Source organism: Falco rusticolus, chromosome 4 (genome assembly GCF_015220075.1).
Source record: "Falco rusticolus isolate bFalRus1 chromosome 4, bFalRus1.pri, whole genome shotgun sequence".
Classification (NCBI taxonomy): Eukaryota; Metazoa; Chordata; class Aves; order Falconiformes; family Falconidae; genus Falco; species Falco rusticolus.
In genome coordinates, this window is record NC_051190.1 from 100,394,832 (window position 1) to 100,412,034 (window position 17,203).

General features: G+C 43.9%; 1 protein-coding gene across 2 annotated transcripts; it reads right to left on the reverse strand.

Annotated features, from left to right (window-relative positions):
* Positions 1 to 1,264: 1,264 nt before the first annotated feature.
* GGCT (gamma-glutamylcyclotransferase) lies at positions 1,265 to 9,934 on the reverse strand. 2 transcript variants are annotated; one of them, XM_037383810.1, is made up of 5 exons: positions 9,731 to 9,818; positions 8,554 to 8,691; positions 6,160 to 6,305; positions 3,311 to 3,446; positions 1,265 to 1,426 (listed from the first exon to the last, which is right to left on the reverse strand). In XM_037383810.1, the coding sequence occupies exons 2-5, from the start codon at positions 8,572 to 8,574 to the stop codon at positions 1,277 to 1,279; spliced, it is 453 nt and encodes a 150-aa protein (XP_037239707.1). In that variant the 5' UTR covers positions 8,575 to 8,691; positions 9,731 to 9,818; the 3' UTR covers positions 1,265 to 1,276. The 2 variants fall into 2 exon arrangements, with proteins under 2 accessions (XP_037239707.1, XP_037239706.1); XM_037383809.1 differs by lacking the exon at positions 8,554 to 8,691 and having other exon boundaries at positions 9,731 to 9,934.
* Between the last annotated feature and the right edge of the window lie 7,269 nt (positions 9,935 to 17,203).

Sequence of the window (17,203 nt, forward strand, 5' to 3'; positions counted from 1 at the left end):
TATCTAAGGCAGGGGTCCTCAAAATACACCCCACAGGCCAGATACAGCCCCCCAAGGGTCCTCAATCCAGCCCCCTGTATTTACAGAACCCCCCTGCCGGGGGGGAACGCCAGCTCCCTGTTTAAAAGGTTTGAGGACCCCTGAGAGTCACACAGTGACATTGGCTGTATCTTATACTCCTCCGTGTGATACACCATGCAGAAGATAAGCCAAAGTTTAGTTGTTTGAATCTTCCAGGTTGTCAGATTTTCCATGTCCCCCACAGACTAACTACAGGGGTTGCCAAACACAATGAAGATAAAAGACTCTAAACCTTACAAGAGCTTCCAGTTTTGCAGGACCTGTCAAAGTTGTGGGGAAAAAATTGTTAAAAAATTAAGGAGGCCAAGTCTTTTTATCTGGGGTTTAATAGACCAACAAAACCATGAAACAATGCACTAGGCCTCACAGGAAGGAGACTTCCCGATTTCACTGAACGTGAAACCAAGGCCTAAATAAGCAACAAGCCAGTCGGAAAGGTAATTTTTAAAAAAACAACAACTTAGCATTATCTAAGTTCTTTGAAATCTGTTCGTTATACCTAACCAGTTCACCTATGACAATTACTAGACATAGAAAGGAGAAGACCACTATACTCTGCATGACATCCTTTGCTGTATTTTGTCTTCAGGCCTGCCTGGGTTGCATTTTGGACTAACATTTAAAAACATGTAGATAGTTCAAAAAAATACTACTTTTCTTTCTTTTAAACAGGAATTGGAACTCTATAGCTTCAGACAGGTTGGGCTTTAAACCATTAAGAAAAGCAGCAGAGGAAAAAGTTTAGTCAGGGTTTAGAGGTTTGAGTCTACTTTATATCTAAAAAAAAATCTTTGAAATTCTTGATACTTGTGTATACAACATTTAAGAACAAAGGGCCTGATCCTGCAGCCCCTACTTCTCAGAAGGCAATAGATGCCAGTACTCATTAAGATGGCCTTTTTCTTTTAGAAAAGGTCAGTAAACAGGACAAAGCAAAAATTTGCATGCAGCACTGCATGACAATTACAGAAAGATAATTTCTAAATCTACAAAAACTTCAGTAGGTACTCAAGCTATACATACAAAACAAAGAAGTTACCAATGTTGGTATATTCAGACTGCAAATTATGCCTAATGGCTTACTGTAGATGCATAGCAAACTCATCTTTTCTTGATAAATAAAGAAACTGCTGAGCAGCACAGTGAGGAGAGGTATCTAAATAAAGGTGAACGGCCAAGCAAGTGCAGAGGTATTCTATGCAGAATTTATTTTCTTTGTTTTAAGAGCAGCTTCAATCTCTTCCATGATTGGCACCGGCCCTGCATAGTTATTAGTTTCAATAGCTTCTAATTTCTTCTGATAGTCGGTTGGCAAGCCATTCTGTTTCGCACCCATGCAGATAACCTACAATTAAAAAGGGGGGGGGGGGGGGGGGGAGAGAAAAAAGCAGCCTTCAATAATAGTGTTAGAAAGGACAGACTCCTCCAAACATTTACTTGTATGGGAAGAAACACAGTAACAAGAGAATTAATCCCAAACAATGCTCTTTGTACCTAGAAGATAGCCAAAGGCTTCTGGAAGACCACTGAAGACCTTAAAGAGTATCAACAAAATTATTCTGAAATGTTACTAATCTGCACAAGTCTGTACAATTAAGCTGTTATTCAGTTACTTCATTCTTTCTTCCAATGAGGATGAGAATTACTTTTTATGCCTTTATCCAGCCTTAGAATCACATCTAAGTGAGACACAGTATACATTACTGGAATTAGTTTTAAAACCAAGCTGTTGAAATCCAAAGCACAACACTGAATAACTAGACAGGTTATAGTAGTAACAGAAACATAGACTTAGTGAAAAAGCACAGATTCCTTAGAGTTTGTTACTGCAGCTTTCCTTCTACATATAAAATAAACTTAAGTATTGGTGCAGGAGAAAAGAAGTGACAGTGAAAGGGAAAGAGGAAGATTCAGGAGCCAAGGCTTGGAAGAGACACCAGCAAGTTCCCACACAGAAATGAACAGATAAATATGCAGATTTTAAAAGCTGACACTACTGTAAATATTCTTTCATGCATTCAACAGCCAGGAAATTCAAGGATAGGGTGTCTAAAAAGGATGACCTTTGCCACAAAAAGTACAGAACAGTAGATAGATGCACATCACTGTACGCCAATGCAGTCACCTATACTAAGTTTTTAGGCCGATTAATTTTTGCCTGGTTAACTTAAGAGCTGGGGGGGGGGGAGGGAAGAGGAGAAGTAACAACTGACCCTGACAACAGCAGCAGGGAATGTTTAGCTGAAGTTGCCAGTATTGGATATCTGCTCTTACAGTATACTAGTGAAGATCTGTCTTGACAGAAAGCAGGTTGGCAGGGAGGAGGTTTGTGAAGCAGCAGAGCCTGCTTTCTAAGCAAGCTTTCTCTTCACAAGTCCTGCAGCAGCTGGCCTTAGCTATGCTCCTGGAAGCTGATTCATGGGAGTGAGTTCCTCAGTTCAGAGAAGGTGTTATGCTTATGATTTAACAAGCTTAAGCCCTGTTTCTTTGCTTTTGGTAGAAAAAGTCAACATGTTACAGTGATGTCTATCTACAGTTGCACAATTCCAGACATGCAGTCATTGTACCAGAGGTTGGGCCTGCATCAGATCTCACAAGCTAAGCAGGTCAGGCCTGCTGCGTGGCTGGATCATGTGTCTCTATAAAGTCGGTGTGTTGCAGAACAGTGTTGAAACACTTCTGCCTCACCAGCCATCAGGTGGGAACCCTGCAGTGTTGCTGGAATACACTGTGATACACTGATGATGCACCTGGTAAAAGGCAGCAGGTGGACTCTGTATTCAGCTTATTTTTGGGTATGAACTTTTTTATAAGTTCATAAGACAATAAGGATAATGTGTCCTTAAGACTACAAGCCAGGTGGTGTACTCTCCCCACAGAAGCTTCCCTCTGTCCTTTTAGTGGACTACATTAATTTTTCAGAGAATTGCTGCATATATGTAAACATCATCCTTCAGAAATCCTTGTGTCGGTCATAACTAATTTACAAGTTAAAGGCTTCATGTAAGGCATAGCTAAGGCAAAAAATAAAACTGATTCAGCAGGCCTTTTAAGAGCTAGAAATCTTCTGTGAGCATCATTACAGTACCACACACCACATTATTATACCTTTACATTAGAGTTAGTCATGCCTTCCATCCACTGTAAACAAAGCATTATTAAATAGGACAGAAGTACTGCATTATATATTTCTGTTCATTCCTCCTAAATTACAGCGACACACACCTACCTTTTTATACTGAGGAGAAGGGGGACCACAGACATAGTCCTTCAACTGATAGCTTCGACAGGCTAGTACCTCTCCTGCTTGAGTATGGACATTAACTTCTATTGGGACATAAATGCCATCTTCAACTCCCTCTTGCCTGTAAAGGACATATATTCTTTTCATGCCAAATAGCTGACATCTTTCAGACAAACTGTGCAATTAAACATATGCATTCATTATAACAGATTTCAAGGCAGGGCACTGGTCTGTGCTGTTAATAAGCTTAAAGAAAAGCAAATAAAGCAAAACATATTCCAGTACTTTTTGTGCAAACTTGTTTCATATCCAAAAATAAGTTTCTAAAGAAGCAGCAGCATTCACTTTTGTCATTTCAGCTCTGTAAGAAAGATGACTAGTGGTTAACTTGCAACATTAGAGAGAATATTCCTTATGAATTAATTACTGTGCAAGTCTGGTAATCTGCAAGAGAAACACAACCAAGATTATCAGAATTAACAAGCAAGGCACATATCATTTGTTACCTTCCACTCAGATAATGAAACTATCGAAGTTTTATCTTGCCCACTGTGTTAAATTTGAATAAGGGGAAACTCTGCACAACACTTGTGATGCACATTCCAATGAATAATCCAAGACATCCTTTAATTTGCACAAGAGTTGTACAGCAGCAATGAGCTAAATCAGGGCAAAGAACATTTTGTTACTTTTTTATTAGCAAAATCATGCTGCCTTAGGAAAACAAAACCAAACTCAAGAACAAAGCTACTTGTCTTTAACCACTGGCATTTAGCCACCAATAAAAGTCTGAGGAAATAGTAAGAAGTAGATGAGAAGCTTAAGCGATACAAGACAGACTTTATAGCACAATCAACTTCAGATGTGCTTTAGATATGAGTGATAACATGGGGTTTAATGCCAATTGTCAAAATACCATTTTGACATCTTATCTTTCTTTCAAAAACTTACTGCCATTTCAAGTTATTTAACATACGTAAGTATGTTAACATAAGTAGGTAAGTGCAAGTAGAGACTGGAAGCAGATTCAAGGCCAACAGACTGCAAAATAAATTACATAGGTGTGTGACAGCAAGAAAAATGTTACAGTTCAGTAACAATCATTGCTAGGACATCTGAGGAAAAGTCACAATTTAGTCTGTAACTTAGATTTGTGAAGTACAGAGGGAAAAAAAAAATATATCTGACCAATAGACAGCACCAAAATGCATTTGAAGCCAGAGTTCAGTCCTCTAAGCAGAAGATTCCCCTCCCATATACTACACTGTTTTACTAGTATTTTGACTAACTATATTAGGTGTCAATTACACATTCCCTTTTCTGCTTCTGGATAACAAAGCACAAACTTCTTTATCATTCTACAGCATGTAAACAGCACTTCTGGAAATCAAAATACAAACCACTGTCCCCATAGTGGGGAGAAACACAGTGCTACTATCAGAGCAGATGCTGTAAGACAGGATCTTTATACTTGTCAAGTTTATGATTTAGGAAAGCATGCTAGATCAGATTTCAGTAGAAGTCAGCAGAAAGGGAGGCAGGAGGGAAGTGCTAGTGTAAGCAACAGAGGAGGAACTCGGGAGATGACAAAGCTGGGACAAGTGAAGCTTTCCTCAACCAGAAGCATACCAACTAGATGCCCCTCCTGCTTCAGACTAACACTCCCAACCAGGACATGAAAGTTCTGTTAGCACGTATTCCCCTGATGTGCTAACAGAACTTGGGCAACAGTTTCTGTTGTATTTCAGGTTCACTATAGGCAATAAAAAGCAAGCTGGAACTTCCAAGTTTCAGGGCCAAGGTTATAAGGACATGTCTACGCAGCATGGTGCAGCCATAACCAAAATTGTAAGAGTACCAGTGGCAGGAGAACTGTATTACTACAGTGCTTTCAGTGGGTTTAATATGCCCTGCCACCTTAGCCTCACTAGCCCACATTTCTACTGGAATTAATTGACAGAGATTAATTGCTCTGAACAAACAATCCTTGTGTACCATGTTGTGCAGGTACATCCCAAAAGCTGCAATAAGCACATGATACCAGCCAAAGTTTTGGAGATTAAGTTCTAAGTCCTTAGAGCTTAGTCTAAGGTCTACCTTAGACCGTGCAAGAAGTTATGCTACTCCTCAGTTTGTTTACCTAGGTGGTCCTCCAGACTTCAGCCTGGGAACAACTTGCTCAGGTTGCCTTAGACTTGTCTTACCAGGCACAGGGAGAACATTCTCCACCATACATTGTAACGGTGCAGGCAGCCTCTCCCAGTCAAAGGGAGAACCACCACCACCCCAGCTCCCTGTTTGGATCTACCTTAAGTTCACAAAAGTTTGAATCCTTAGACAACATGCAAAATAACCTCCCCAAAAGGACCCTTTGTCTGTATTAAAGATCTTCTCTTCTGTAAAGTCTTGTCCTCATTCCTTCCTTTTCCACTACGTTTGGAATCTACAGATGTATGGTGACAAACCCAAGGTCAATCTCAAAGGAAACTCTCCCTAAAGCAATGGGAAAAGTGCCACAGGACAAATACAGAGTTTAGAGCCATTTAAGGGACAGGAATTAAAAAAAAGGAGCCTGACCAATGTGTCTGCTTCAAATCAAGATCCACTCCTTATTAAAATACCCCTAAGTAGCTTTAGCTCGAAAACAAAGACATTTTAATCACAAATGCATTAGAAGTCAATACACATACTGTGAAGTGAAATTCACATATTAAAATCCAAAACATCTTGATTCCAACACCAAAGCTTCCACAAAGCTCTTTACCAAAAATTAACTACTACTTTTTCAGTTGCTCTCTAAAGTAGTAGAAGACAGCAAAAGTTAAGTCACCTACTTATCCAGTGAACTTAAATTGCTAGCGTTCATTTTCCATACTATTCCCCATACTTCGTCTCCAGGACTCTGAACAATGGTAGCTGTACCTCCATGCCAGACAGAACTTGTCCTGCCTTGATGATGTCCAAATTCGAGCTTAAAATCCTGCAAATGAAACCAATGCAGAGAATCAATTTCCACTTAAGAGCTGTTGGCTATTCTTGACATGAAAGGGGCAGCTAAAAGTCTGCAAGTAGTCAGTTGGAGCCACAGGAGGAAGAACAGATAGGCAGGATCTGATACAGCTTCTCTCTCACGAGGGGCTGCAGTCAGCCTTCTCCACCTCCCCATGAGAAATGGCAGCCTTGTGACAAAGGGAAGAGAGGTCCAGCAGAGAGCACTACTGGTGAAGAGTCTTGGTCTGCAGAGACCTGGATCAACATCCAAACCTCTTATCAGTCTGGCCTAAACACTAGCTAACAATTTCTAGTGGTGGTAGCTAGAAGAAAGTGGAGGTAGCCCTTTTTCAAGGGTAGCACACATACCCAATTCTGCATAAACACAATAGTGCTGAAGAAACGTCAGCTTGACTTTTGTCCAAGTTGGCAGTGAAAGGATTGCTAATGTGCCTCCCATTAGACAATCTGAAGGGCGCTTGCATGGGGTGTGCCACAAAGGAGGGAACTGACTACTGCCATCTTCTTGTTCCTCAGAAGACATGCCTACCTGGTGCCCATTCCTTTGCAGCTCTTGGTACTGTTACAGGACTTAAATGCTACCATGCAAAGTCCAGGAAAATAGCAAGGGTAAAGAAGCCTACAAAACAGTGAGCTTTGGGTCTTGTCCTCATGCACTAATAGAACTGCCCAATTATAAAATACCATCCTGCGTATTTTCCAGTGTTTTTTGCCATCTCATCACTTAACTGGAACATTCTTAGGTATTTTTAAGTCAAGGTATATGCCTCCTTGAGTGAACTTACTCAAGTGTTTGCAAGTTTAAACATTTGTTTAGAAATCAAGTATCTCTTTTCTTACAAGTTACATCAAATATTACTGTATAAGCAAAAGACAATAATGGGCGTTTGCATTTTTCTAGTCTAATTTCCCATCTGACTCCATACACTTGGTTTCCTTTCCTACTTGTTAGCCAATTTGTGGCTTCTTCCCTAGCAGCAGAGAAGGGAAAGAAAAATAACAAAAACCCCAACAAACTTGAAGGAAGACTACCTGCTTAATCACAACCACAAAATCCGGCAAACGCAAAAAGGATTAAGAACAAAAAAATAAACCCCAAACCTATACAACAGCTTTGCTAATTTCTTATGATCACCTGCTTTAAGCTATAATTTTGATTTGAAATATATATGTGTGCATACTTATTAATATTCACTTTGAGACACATGACCTTCTTTTCACTTTTTATTTTGTAATTAAAATTTTATTATTTTTATTTATAAAATAAATTAATAATTTATTTTTAATTAAATTAAAAATATTCACTTTGAGACACATGTACCTAACAGATACAGGAAAAAGGTTGCAGAAGTTGAGCAGTTGGAGGCTAACACACAGAACAAATGCACTGATCAGAACACTGATCAAATATTTTTGTCTATGTGTAAGTGATAACCAGCAGCCTGGCAAAACTATACTGTTTACTCCATCAATAGTCATTTTCTTTTCCCATTAAGTGTCCTCCATTGAACTAATTTCACTAGAAAAATATTTACTTAGTCACACTAGTCATCAACCATTCATCAAACTGCTGCAAAATGGCTTTGCAATATTAGAGTTACTGGATTACTGTATGAGGATGACTCTGGACTAGACCCTGCAGACAGTCAAGCCTGAGTAATTAGCACACAAGTAAACAGACCAGTCAAGTTACAGACTGAGGTTACAGATGTAGACAAGTGCTAGCAGAGGGGAAAAAAAAAGCACCAGTTTTTATTTTACTGCTCCAGTTACATTTTCTTGGACCTGACTCGCACTGAATACCTGCAAGGAGGTGTATAAAACCATCAGGTACCACCCAGAAAGGGCAAGAGACAGCACAGAAATAGTGCTGTTAACTCCAATTCTGGATGGAGGAAACCCAATGCTAAGCAATGTGAGCAACTGCAGCAGGCACTGCAGGGAAGGGGGAACAAACACACTAGATACTTGACTCAAGAGCTTGGCCTTTGGCCCTTCTTCTAAGTACCAGCGTAATAGCCTTCCTATGCTTGTTACACATCCCATTTCTCACAGCTTTTGGCTAAATATTAACAAAGCTTTAAAAAAGTAAAAACAGAGGGAGGTTAATTTAATACTCTAGTTCAGCATCCAAAGTACTCTGCTTACAAGCTATTTTTCCTTTTTTAAGCCAACGTGGTACTACCATAGAGCAATTAACAGAAAACAGCTCCAGCCTTTGTGCTCTTCACTCCCATGCATCAGTGATTTTCCAGCTTGAAGCAAGAGAGTGAAGCCAGCCACTGTTGGGGGAAGCACAGCGCCCAGTCAAAGGCCAGCTAGAAAACCTAGCGCCTGACTGCCAGCTCTTGAACCTGCAGCGTGACAAAAGAAGTTTACAGTGAAACCTGAAAATCTACCTGAAGCCCAGAAGGAAAGCTGAAGCATAGGGCTTTCTTTTATTGAAAGAGAAGCACACAGTACTGCTGCTTTCCTCCTTGCCTCCAAGGTCCGATCCTGCAAGGTGCCATGCTCTCAGCATGTTCAGCTCCTCAGTGGTACCTGTAAGTGCCTCACACTTTACAGGAGCAGGCTTCAGCTGCCAGACTTATAGTCCCAAGAGACACCAAGTATCTGGCTATAGGGAGGTTATTAATGACAAGCTTTTGGAACTTCTTCATACACTGTATGGTAAATCCTTTCCTGCCAGTTACCCCAAGAGAACTTTCACATCATCCTTAAGCGGCATCAGTCTATGCTTTGCTCCTCCAAGGAGCAGTTGTACCGATCTGTACGTCCACAGCTTAATGAGCACAAGCTCATATTTCCAAGCCTGCATCAAGACCAAGTTGAAGTACTATAACATTTAATAACCCCAGACCAGGGAAGAACTGGCAGGATGCAGGGAGCGCCAGCTGCAGTTGTGCCCTGCATCCCGCCTGACACACGGCACGGGGAAGGCTCCTCGCTTGCAACCAGTGTGGCAGAAGGGAAGGAGGAATTTTGATTTTTAGGGAAGCACCGTGCCTTTAGAACTACCAGAAACTTGTCCTGTAAGCTCGACTGAGCACCCGCTCGTAACGCCAGGCTCATAACGCGCCACGCGTGGGGTGCTGGCTGGCAGCCGTACAGGCTTGGTTAAGCCCAGTAAGGGAAAACCCGCCGCGCCGGGACTAAGGCAGCCCCGCCTGCGGCGGCAGGCCCCGAGTGCTGGCAGCCCGAGGCATCACGGCACACGCCGCGGCGTTAAGGACGACGGCACCCCCCCCACCTGATCCGTGCTGCGGCCGCCCCCGCTACCGGTAAGGAGGACGGGTCGGCCTGCAGCACCGGCCGCAGGCAGCACAGCCCGGCCCAGGCGCGGCCCCGCACCGGGGCAAGCGCCCTTCCACAGGCCCCGCTCCCCACACGCACCTGCAGGCGCGCCACGGCGCAGAGCGCCGCCGAGGGGTTGCTCAGCAGCAGCCGCTCCCGCAGCAAGTTGCTGCCGTACCCATAGTACAGGAAGCAGCCGCCGTCTGGCTCCATCGACCCGCAACCGGCGCAGCGCGGCCCGGCCCCGCCGCCGCTTTAACGCCCGCCGGCGGCTGCCTGGGTGGGGCCGCCCGCCACTGGCCGGTGCCCGCGCCGCGCCCCCTCCGCGACTTCCGCCGCACGTGGAGGCGGGCTGCGGTGGTGCTGTGTCGTGGGGGGCGGGGCGGCTCTGCGTCACGCGGGTGCGACGCAGAGCGGGGTGCTGAGGCGGCAGCGGGGCCGCGCGCAGTTCGGCCGCGCAGGGCGAGCGTTTCGCGGCGGGGAGCGGAGCCGCCGCCCCGGGCTGGCCTCCGGGGCGTGGTGGGAGGTGCCGCCAGCGAGCAGAGCCCGCGGCCCCGTGTGCGCGGTGGCGAGGGGGGCGGGCCCTGCTGGCTTCCAGCCAGTGTATTTTGCTGCAGAGCATCTTGCCCGGCTCCGGGAGAAGTGTGAACAGCGGCAAATTGTAAATATGTCCCAAGAGAGTGAAATAGCGCAGCTTGCCCTGGCCGGGAGCGTAGGGAAGATTGGGCTGGCAGGGTGGCACAGCTGTGCGTGAAGGCGGTGCCCCTGCTCCCCGGCATGGTGGTGCTCGAATGGGGCAGGAGGAGGCCTTGCTGCTGGCTGCCCCATGCGCTCGCTCTTGAAGCAATGTATAGATACATATGATACAGTAAAACAGCCACGGAAGGCAGAGTTAAGAATAGTGTAGCAATTAATGGTGAGGCACTGTTCATTAATGCAGTTAAAGTAGCCCTTAGCCCATGTTGGCTTCCTGAAGGGAGGCAGCTCGTGCAGGATTCCACACAGGATCCTTGGCAGTGCAGCGCTGGCCTCTCTGGGCACATCATCACCCATGCAGTACAGAGGGCAGAGCAACAAGCAGGTGAGCTGAAGCAGCACCTTCCTTTCATGATGTGTGCAGTGCTCCATTTCAGTCCCTGCTTTAGTTTTCCCAATGCAGATGTGGGCAAAGTCAGATTCATCATAAAACACATAAAGTGATAAATGTTGTTCTGATCCTTCCTGACTAGCAATTTTCCATTTTTAGGGGGTTTCTTACATAGGACTAAATATTTTAGGGTGAGAGGGAAGGGTCGTGTTCACTTGTTACACAGGTCATAGGATTATATAGCAAGACTTTCTCAGTCCTTACAGCAACTAGTAGCTGAACATACCTTTTGAAAATCTGCTTCTGTGTATGCTTTTCATCCCCTTTCCCTGAGGAAACGTGGACGCCACCAGAAGTGTCTCTCCTCTTCCAGCAGCTTCTGTACCATGGGCTAATTTCAACCGGAAAAAGAGGTTTCAAAGCTAAGTTTCCGCTGGTCTGAAGAAAAGAGGCAGAGATGGCTGTGAGGCAGCAGGGATACCACAGGAGAGGCATGTTGGTGCATGCTGTGCTACCCATTTGGGTTTGCTGCAAGCTACCCCTTGTGAGCAGAGGTGAATATTTCTTTCTAAAGAAAAAAATCTTTTGTAGGAATTGTAGGGAAGCCCGTAGCAATTGCTACTTTTCGATCTCAAAACAACCTTCTAAAAAAACCAATCAACCCAGTCTTTCATAACACTTCTAAAATCACTGAAAACATTCTGCACAAAATATGCCAGTTTTTCTCAACAGAGTTTCAAGAATTACTGTGATGATTTTTCATTCAAAAAGCATGTATATTTTGAACAAAGAGAAGCAGTTTTCTCCTAAAACTTGTGTCCCTTTTCATGCAAGACTTACTTAAATATTACAGAGTCAGTTGGTTGACAAATGAGAAGACCAAGACCCTGATCTCACGGCTGGGCTTGTGCACGTGAAAACCTTCATTAGCAAAGGTAGTCAGCTAAATTACAGTCAAATTTATGGAAGGAGAGTCAGTTTAAAACACTGTCACTTGCAAGGCTAAGTATTTAATCCCTCCAAAAAGCATTTTCAAATTAAAATGTGTTGACATTTCTATTTTTTATAGCCTGTACTGAATACCAAGCCTATTCTATGACCCAGGAGCAGTAGCCAGTATTTCTAGGAGTGTAGTTTTGGTGTGCGTAGTGTAAGTTGGTCTTGCTTATTCTAGATACAGCATGATGCTAAATCACATGCTGTTGGGGTAAGACCTAGATTTATAGTGTTTAGATTACTTTTTAATTGAACTGAGTCAATCACTTTGCACTTCTGCAGCCCATTTCTTCCCCAGCACAGCCCATGGCAATTTAGAAACAGCACATTGAGCCTCTCAGCTATTCATGAGGGTGACAGACATGAGAGCTGAATTGGAAGGGCTGACACTGCTGGTGTGAGTCAGTGTCACAGTAAGCTTTGGCTTTAAACTATCTGGAAAATATATTTTATTAAGCCCTTCTTTAACAAAATCTTAAAGCTGTAATTGATTAGACCACCCAAATTTGCACTGCATGCTCTGAGCCAGTCGGCATTGAGATGGTCGATATCTTCTGGAGAGCACTGAACAGCTTATAGAGGTGAGGTCTCCTGAGCCTACAGAGCATGCAAAGCAAACTTTAAAGCAGAAATGTTAACTCTGAAACCTGTCAGAAGAAAAAAATAGTTTTTTATTGCTAAAAAGGTGCAAAGGCCAGTGTTCATGCTCACTAGAAATCAGCTTCTGAATTGTCTGTAGCTTCTCACCACAGCACTGTGAGGTGGCACAGCTGTTTGTTTTCATACTCTCAGGCCTGAGATGGAAGAAGAATACTTCTGCTATGAGCCAGAAAAGGGACAGAAAGCCCTGGGTAGGTCTGCTGAGGCATGCTGCAGGTATGACCCTAGGAGGGGCCCCAGCTTGGGTCTCCCTGGTGCCAGTAGTGCAGTGTGGCCAGTCTGATGGTGAGGCAGCACGGAAGTGAGTTTGGTCTAGAGGGAAAGCTTTGGATGTCTTTCCGCTGATGTATCTCCAAGTCACGGCCAAATGGCTGTATGTGCATAGGAAAATACTTGGGCACTATGGGCAGACCATGCTTTGAAACCAAGTTTCCAATTGAAAAAGAGGGGTTCCTCTGGCAATTTGAGTAGAAACCTGCAGAGCTTTGGTGGTGCTACTAGATTTCACACTTCTACTGGTTCATGACCTTTTCAGGTGAAAATCAACCCTCCTGGAGAGGAGTTTGTTAAATGAAACCCTGTTTTTTAAAAATTAAATCTGTTCTGGAGTCAAAAGCTATCTTCAGAGCTGCTGACATGAGACCTATGTTAACCAGTTTGAAGCCCCAAACAATTTGGCAGCATTGTTCCCCTTGGATATAACTACAAAACCTGTGCAGAGTAAGCAGTCAGGAATACGCCTTCTCTTTGGGAGCTTCCCAAACATGGGGGAAAGCTCTGGATATCCACAGCTATTTGTGCATTGTCTGCAGAGGAGATCAACAGCGTTATTTATGCAAAGAAAGCAGGAATTTGTTTCCATCAGGTTTTTATCCCTAGATGCAATATAGTCCTCAGCATATCCTACTTAAGTTTTTAGGAGGGGGAAAAAAGGAAATTAGGAAAAAATAAGATGTAGTGGGGTAAGTTAAACCTGCTGAAATGTCTGCCAGTCACTCAGTGTGCCTCCCCATCACTCCCTCTCCATCCCATGATTGTCACAGCGTGAGCTTTAATTGATTTTATTTTTTAAAAAAAAGAGAACCTGGAGGAATAATAAGGGCGACTAATGCAAATGAACCGTGTGTGCAGTCCTCCCCGCTGCTTTTCTCTCCTCCCTGAGGACCCCTAGCAGGATGTCCTTTGCAATTAGTATTTCGTTGAAATGAAACCTTTTTTGCTGCAAGATGGTTACAGCTGGTGATAGCGTCTTAATACAGTGTGCAAGGTCTGTGGGTCTGCAGAGATTTCATGTTCATGCAAATGAATGCAAATGATTTTACAAGGTGTCCTGATGTTGCTGTGCTTGTTCCTTCCCTACAAAACAGGGACTACAATGTCCTGCAGAAACCCAGCCTCCTTGCCTGCCCTTCCTGACAGAACAGCCACCGACACACAGGGCTCATAACCCAGCTGACCAGGAGCAATATCCATCGTTCATTTTGCAGTTCTGTTTTTACATGTTTCCACAAATAGCGTGGGTGATCATTTAGAAGAGGTGAACTATTAAAGTGGCTGTGTCCTGTGCATGTATTCACTTGCCTTTTTTTATGGCTTTGTCCAATGCCAAAGCAAGTTTTGGGCCCTTCTTGAGGCATCCCCAAGCTTTCCCTGGCTGTTGTGCACTCAATGTAGTCCTGAGATGTCACTTCATGGTCTGTGCCATTTGGGGTGGAGAAAAGGACAAAGGGAAGGGACAGCCAGCCACGTGAATCCCCCTTCCAGATCAGATATCGGAAGGAGGAAAGTGTGTTGTGCTTTTGCTTGCACTTCCTAGAGCCCAGTTCTGTACAGACAGACCATGACGAGCTTCTTGCTGCCTGAGCTCTTTCTAACTCTTGGAGGGAAAAACATATAGGATCTATTTGTAAAAAATGCTAAAAATTTGATGCACATGAAATCTGGACACTTGAAAAGTGGGAGAGAGCTTTCGCAAACAGATCCTGGTGCTTGCAGTCCTGGCATGCAGCTGGCTTTAGGTTTGGCTTGTGAGGGCATCTGCTCTGCTCACAGACCTACAAGTACTTGCAGGTGTGACTTCAGCAACTCGTTTGAAAATCTTGCCAAATATTACATCAATTTTCAAAGGAGGAATTCTGGGTTATACTGCGCAGGCTGTACTCGGGGCCCAGTATTTTGTCTTGTATATGAATGTGCAGTGGGAACAACTTAATGTTGGATTTCTGCTCGTCTTTGTGTAAGTACGTTCAAAATCTGACTTCTTTCCTATGACCTAGTGTTTTACTTCCCTCATTGTAAAGCTCTTCTGAATTACAGCAATTCTCTAGTTATACAAAGCAAACAGTTACAGGAGATTTTGTTGAAATAGTTTACCTTGTTACTGAAACCTTTTAGTTTGCTGTGTCAAGAGGAGTTTGTCAGTGTGACGTTTCGGTGGCCTGTTGGCTCAAGGTGCATTAGCATCTCCCACCGCAGAAGTGATTGCTTCTTTCACAGGACCAGTTTGCATTGCCATCCACCTCTGGCAGGGACTTGTGACTCTCCAAATACCAAGCAGGTTGTCTCTTGGGCCTGTCGGGTACTTGAGAATTTTTTTCCCCATGAAAGTTATGACTATTGAATGTAGACTGGCAGATGAAAAGGCTGTATCTTGCTGTCTATAGGCAGCTCTGCTATGTAGTGTGCATTTTACAACCTATTTCTTATTTTTTTATTATATTTAATTTTTATTATTATTTACAGTTTAATGTTCCTTTGCTTTCTTCCCATCCTTTTACCTTCCATATGCTGAGAGCACTCTTGTTTTCTTTCACCCTTTGTTCTCTTTCAACACAGGAAATGTATTGTATAAATTCAGTTCCAGATGGTATTTTCCAGTTGTCTTATTAACCATATGGCTTTACATTTGAACCCTGCAGTGTATTTCACATGAAGTAGGTTGGTACTTCTTTTGCACTGCCATGTCTGTAGCCATTTCTGTGCTGCTAACCTTCAGCCTGTGGAAGACATCGCATAGCTCCAGCCACCACACAGGAACATTCCTCACAGCCACATGCTTTCCCAGAAGCAGCACCATTGCCCTTCTTGAGCTCTGAGGGAAGCTATGGCCTGGGAGGTGTTGGGATGGAGAAAGGCAGTAGCATTCCTCTGTTTGCATAAGCAGTGCTAGAATTGTTGCAGAAGCATGTGACATGGATGCTAAAACAGGCCCTGGCTGTACTGCTCCTCTTGGTTCTGCACAGACCTTGCAAAACACGGTATGAATCCCTACTGAGTGATTTTGGGCAGAAATGCTGTAGCAGTTATGAGTAAATTTAATTCAATCCTTCCACTAGGCTGGTGGCCTGTGTGGATGTTTTTGTTGTAGAGGAAAAATGGCACTGTTTTTTCACTTGTTTTAAACTCATTTCAGCACGACATAAGCTAAACCAGAAAAATCCCTGTGTATCAGAAAGAGAGGCTGACCCTCAAGCATTGCTTCTTGTGACAACAGCAGATTGAGCTCACACTGTGGCTTACCATTGCTCTGCTCTTCTGTGTAAGCAGATCTTTGAACCAGCAACAAAACCTGGTCCAGCACAGCTGCATGATACTTGCCTGTGGTTAAGGGGTTGGCAGTGTCTTCCTCACTCTGGCTGTGTGATGCAAAACCAGGAAGGGAAGAGAGCAGGCTGAGGGCAAGCTCTGTATCTCCAGAGAAGATAGGGCAAGAATATTAATGCTCCTATGCCATCTACAGGCACATCTCAAGGAGAAACAAGGAAGAGTAAATCCTTTGTCCCTCAAAGCTGTTTCTCTTTCCATCTTGCACTCCTACATTGCAGTCTTTGAATGACTGTATTCTTAGCACTTGTTCCCATTGATGGAATGCTCTGCCTGCAATCTCTCTCCCCTCATCCACAATCTTTCTTCTACAGTCACTGCCATTGCATCAGGGTTGCAACCCTTGGAGCACGACAGGAGAAAAAACTTGCCAGTGGGAAGGGTGCTGGCACTTCTTTGCTTTCTTCACCAGATGAACCTTCCAGGATACATCAGAGATGCATCATGTACTATCACATTTCTGTTACCTGGAGGGTTTCTTGGTTAAAAAAGCCAGAGAAGCTGTCTTCAGGCTGTACCTGCAGATTCCAGTCTTCATTAAAATTGATTGCAGTGCTCACATTAAAGTCACCCTTTCTTCAGTTACTTCCTGTGCTGGTGCAACGCCAAACAGGGAGATACCCCTCTCTGAGTGCAGCTGTGGTGCTTGGGAAGGTGAGCCTGGCACATAGGAAAGCCAGCCCTGATGGATTTTGCATTGTGGCAGTTGCTGTATAATTGCTTCATCTTCACTCTCATAATTTCTTTGCAGAACAACAGCTGTGGAGAGCTGGATTTTGTTTCATGCAGCCCCAGATTTTGTAGTCTGTTTTCCTAAGGAAGCACATTTTGTGCTATCACATTGTGTGCCAGTGCCACTGTGTGTACATCCTTCACTGCCCATCCTAGGGACTGCTGAACATGCTGGGCAGCTCCTGGAACCAAGCCTGCAGAGGGGTACCAGTCTCTGAGACCATACATTCCTTTGAGTTTTAGGAAAGGGCGCATCTAAGCAAAAAGGGAGCAGTCTGAGTACAGCTGCTTTTAGAAAAGACCCTGCCCAGGAGCAAGACAGTGTCCTAGCTGCAGAAAAAGATCCAGTAGGAGTTTATGTTTGTCAGAAGTAAGGGGACAGACAGCCCCTCAGTCTCTGATCTCTAGTGAAACACACTCCAGCCATATGGAAGTCACTCAGCGACAAGATCTGAATTCAATGAAAACAGGCTGTATCAGGTTCAGTGCTTTGT